The following is a 4,112-nucleotide window of genomic DNA, read 5'->3' as shown; positions in this document are numbered from 1 at the left end:
TATGTTCTTACCTGAGCTTAGACGAGTTGATATGTACCTGTCTGGTCTTTGTGTGTGCCCTCAGTCACGCAAAACGACCAAAGATGGTGTTAGCATTTGGCCTCTCCCAGCATATTCTTATAGCTTCAAACGGGGGTGAAGTTGGAAGCGACCAAGCTCTTCCACGGACACAAACAAAGACCAGACAGGTATGTGTCAACTCGTCTAAGCTCAGGTAAGAACATACAGTATCTCAGTATGGCAAAACGGTCACCTGTTCCTTTAAGTGCATTCCCTCTGTGCACAATGCACAATGAGCGGAAAATTATATGAATCCAATAGGTTACTAAAACTAAAATCACAACAAATAATGCACACTCAAAGCCAGTGAGGTGGTCATGACAAAAGACTGACAAAAACGCTATATCCAAGCAAAAACAAAGCTGAAATTGTTCTAAATTAGGAAAGATAATGACTTAACCTTTCACATTTTTAAGGTACCATACACCTTTGTTTTATGCTGTTAGCAAAAGTCTCAAAAGACCTCTACATTGTGGCCTAAGAATGCGATAATATAACAATAGATTGGCAATATGTTGTGCAGCCCCATATCTCTAACAGACCGCGTTTTCTTCAGGTGATTCCCATATACATTTGGCCATTCTTGGTACTGCAAATCTCTACATTTATGAAGATGAAAAGGCTTACTATAGGCATGTGACCAGTGCTTGAACTTTCATATGGATGCCTTGTAAGGTCATTGAACATTTAACTTAAAACATCAGCAACTCGTGGCGGCATAGAGACGTCTAGGAAAATGAAGTCAATAATTAGCAACCGCCTGTAATGTTTTTTTGGCAGTCATACACATAATCCTTGATCTCAGTCCAGTGCATACCAGGGCAGAACTCCAGAGCGTTTACTCTGGGTCACCGTGCTACTGCTTTTCAGTACACGGTGTTCACCATTAACTGCCAGTCGGTACATTTGCAAAGTATTGATGACAGAGAGGGGTAAGCTCAGAACAAGTTGTATTTATTTCATCCAACTTAACAGCGGCATAAATCCATCAACTTTTGCACAATAAATATTCATTTCATCTTGAACACATAAAAAAAACAAGACGACCAAACATTGCATTGCCTTTAAGATAACTGTAAAACATTCCCTTCTTAAGATCAGCAAAGTGACTTAAATAGTATAAATAAATGTGCACTTGGATTTGTCATTTGAGGATTGTGTTAAGTTCTGAGTGAGTTGGTCCTTCCTTCTTTCTCCTCTCCGCTCCTGCTGCTCCTGTGCTGCCGACCACGTGTGCTTATCTGCCCACATGATTCAATTTCCAGCTCCTTTCTCGGCAGAAAGCGTAGTCACCGTTTGGAAATCCTGGACGGCGCTTTTGCTGAGTCACCCTTGCTTCAGCGCCGAGCCGGGAAATCTGCAGCGCACCTCCTTGTGAACTTTTGTTTGATTTTTTTTCCTTTCTTTCTTCTTTCTCCTCCTCCTCTCTGCGCTTCCCCATTTAGATCCTTGGAGGGGCCCGAAGGAGTCCAAGACAAGACATTAACACTTGCAGTGCAGTTAATATCCCATTTTTTTGCACACAAAATACTCAAAAAATCCAAAGATTCATCGGTCGGGGAGTTCGATAACAGGCACCCATTGGTCCAAACAGCGGCTGTCTGTGCAGAACGTGTTGACTTTGCTCAACGCAGGGTCTTTCCATATAGAAGACTGAGGGTTCTGCAAAAATAAGAGAGGAACGTTGGTTACTTAAAGCTGCTTTAGACAACAAACAACTTATAGGACTGGCAGCACAATATTCTGCACAAAAAGTGTAACTAAATACTGAAAAGGTCAGATTTTGAGGGAACAGACTATATCCTTAATTAGGCCCACAGTCTTTCTTCAAACTCATACATTTATAGAGTTGAGCTTGCTATGTCATAAAAGCATACATTTTTATAAGCATCACAATAGTTATTCCATAGTTATTCACGTTTCTATTATGGTTATTACAAATTAGGTTACAAAGTAGGTTCTGCAAAGAGAGAGACAGTAACTTCTCTCTGCTTTATTTAGCATAAAACATACAAAGCAAACGCTAGCAAACACTCTTTTCAGGCTTCCCACAGTCACAAAGCCCTGGCAGATACCTGCCTCAACAATAGCTGCCTTTCACAGCCTCATGGGAAGTGAGCAATGGGAAGCTTTAAGTGAGTAAAAAACGGCTGTGGCAGGCAACTCGTGAGTAATGACACTTACAGTAACAAGAACACAGTGCAGGTCCAAGTCGGCCGCGGGCTTCACCCCTCCACCGAGGATCTCCGCCAGACGCCGCATGTTGCTGACTCGCAGGATGTTGATGTCATTTTCGCAGCAAAACGCCTGGATCAAGGTGAAGTGGATTTGGAGAGCGACATCCTCCTCGTCATCAGTGGCCAGCAGGCATAGCACCACGTTGTCTGGGTCACTGTAGAGCACAAGAAGAGGTAAATAAGCTGAAATGTTCCCACAATCCATACAACAACCAAAACAAGAACTACCTCTACTACTCTTACAATACTAAGATAAAATATTAAAGAAATAGAAGCTGGCTTTGTGTTTGATCGACATGGGGCAATTGCATGTCTGTGTTACCCCTTGGTAATACAGGTATATTCCATGATTTTCATAAAGCTGTCTCATATTGTGAGGACAAAAGTCTTCTATTGATAATAACCTTGTCCAAGTGGAGGTTTGTGTCAGGTGTGTGCACATGAGCTTTTTTGATTCAGAAGTTGTGCTTGAAATTAGAGAGTTGACACATTTAGTTTGCATTCAAGAGAAAAACAAACATGAAAGAAGATGCATATTTCAAGACACCTTATTTGCACTGGTATGGCGGCTTATCTTATAAGGTACATAGCCTACTCAATGCATGCCTTGCCAAAAGGTGAGTCCATTTCAAAACATATCTTGCAAAACACTTTGCAAAACACTGGGTTATTTCTAAGAAAGAACAGGTATTGCAAATGTACAAATCGAAAACACTTACGCATTGAGTGACTTTGCTGCCTCATAAACTCCCACAGTGATGCAACCCTGAGGCAATGCCGAGCTGAGGACCTCCTCAAGCGCTTTGGCCACCGATTCCATCCTGGAAACAGCAGACAATGTCGATCAATATCCACTCAACAGGATGTCGCAAAAAAAAACTAAAACATGTTCTGTTCATTTTATAAGACAATTTAGCAGAAAGGGGTGATGTAAAGTTGCAAGAAGTGTAAATAAAATATTATACGTGTGATATTGGAGGATTCATGAGAAGATAATCTACGGAGCCCGCATTTCGGAGTGTCTGTTCAAGTTCGCGAGATAAAAAAGCAAGCTAGCAAAAAATATTAGCAAAAAGCCGGTTAGCATTAGCATGTTAGCAGCGCGCTGACGTTGGCCGTGGACGCTGCACGCGCTGTCTTGTCCGAACTTGTCCCAAATGATGAAACGTGCACCAGGACAAGTAACATCGAGAAATAAGCCCACGAACAAGCAAAATAAAAAAATAAAAAAATAAGTATATATCCTAGAAACCATGCACGGTCGGTAATGTGCAGAAAATCAAATATATATAAATCAAAAAAATAAAAAAGGTAGAATATGGCACGTGGATGTTGATGCTAAAAATAAGAATATAAAAGATGCTAACCTTTCTGAAGAATTCTCTCCACAGTTTTCCTCAAAAGTCATATTGCACATCCGTAAAGCGTTAGATCCAAATAAATCCAGAGTGAAAAAAGTGCTGTGTGTTTACTCCTCCGCGTGCTGTCAGCTACTGCGACACTCGCGCTCAGTGTGCAACGCTTGTACCAGCAGCAGCAGCAGCAGCGACAGCGTCAAACCCGCCAGCCCAGCACGAGAAAGGAGCCGCCCCGGTGCCAGGAGCATTTGCATAGGCTGCTCCCATTGGCCCCCATGCTAATACCATAATAAAAACACTCTCTTCTCATGCGCGGGCCATGTGGGACACACTGCGACCCCGTGTGGTTTCGAGTGTAAGCCAGGTGACCTCAGAAGGAGGGTGAGAACAACAAAGCAGAGGCAAGTAGGTCACTGTCTTCTTAAAACAGGCCATGCTAGACTGCACGTGTTGGCTT

General features: G+C 42.3%; 1 protein-coding gene across 1 annotated transcript; it reads right to left on the bottom strand.

The window, feature by feature from the left end:
* Positions 1-916: 916 nt before the first annotated feature.
* gadd45ab (growth arrest and DNA-damage-inducible, alpha, b) lies at positions 917-3,839 on the bottom strand. The gene is made up of 4 exons (XM_079574789.1): positions 3,665-3,839; positions 3,017-3,118; positions 2,245-2,452; positions 917-1,722 (listed from the first exon to the last, which is right to left on the bottom strand). Exons 1-4 carry the CDS (start codon positions 3,712-3,714, stop codon positions 1,609-1,611), a joined length of 474 nt encoding a protein of 157 aa, XP_079430915.1. The 5' UTR covers positions 3,715-3,839; the 3' UTR covers positions 917-1,608.
* Positions 3,840-4,112: the final 273 nt, after the last annotated feature.

This window comes from Gobius niger (assembly GCF_951799975.1).
Source record: "Gobius niger genome assembly, chromosome: 17".
Classification (NCBI taxonomy): Eukaryota; Metazoa; Chordata; class Actinopteri; order Gobiiformes; family Gobiidae; genus Gobius; species Gobius niger.
This window is presented reverse-complemented; position numbering and strand designations above follow the sequence as displayed.

What these genes read in the sequence shown, in the direction of transcription:
- gadd45ab (XM_079574789.1), bottom strand. Translation starts at nt 3,714, where the DNA reads ATGTGCAATATGACTTTTGAGGAAAACTGTGGAGAGAATTCTTCAGAA. An exon ending in GCAGCAAAGTCACTCAATGC is followed by an intron (nt 2,453 to 3,016) that starts GTAAGTGTTTTC and finishes TGTGCTCTACAG; the next exon opens with TGACCCAGACAACGTGGTGC. An exon ending in TGCACTGTGTTCTTGTTACT is followed by an intron (nt 1,723 to 2,244) that starts GTAAGTGTCATT and finishes TTATTTTTGCAG; the next exon opens with AACCCTCAGTCTTCTATATG.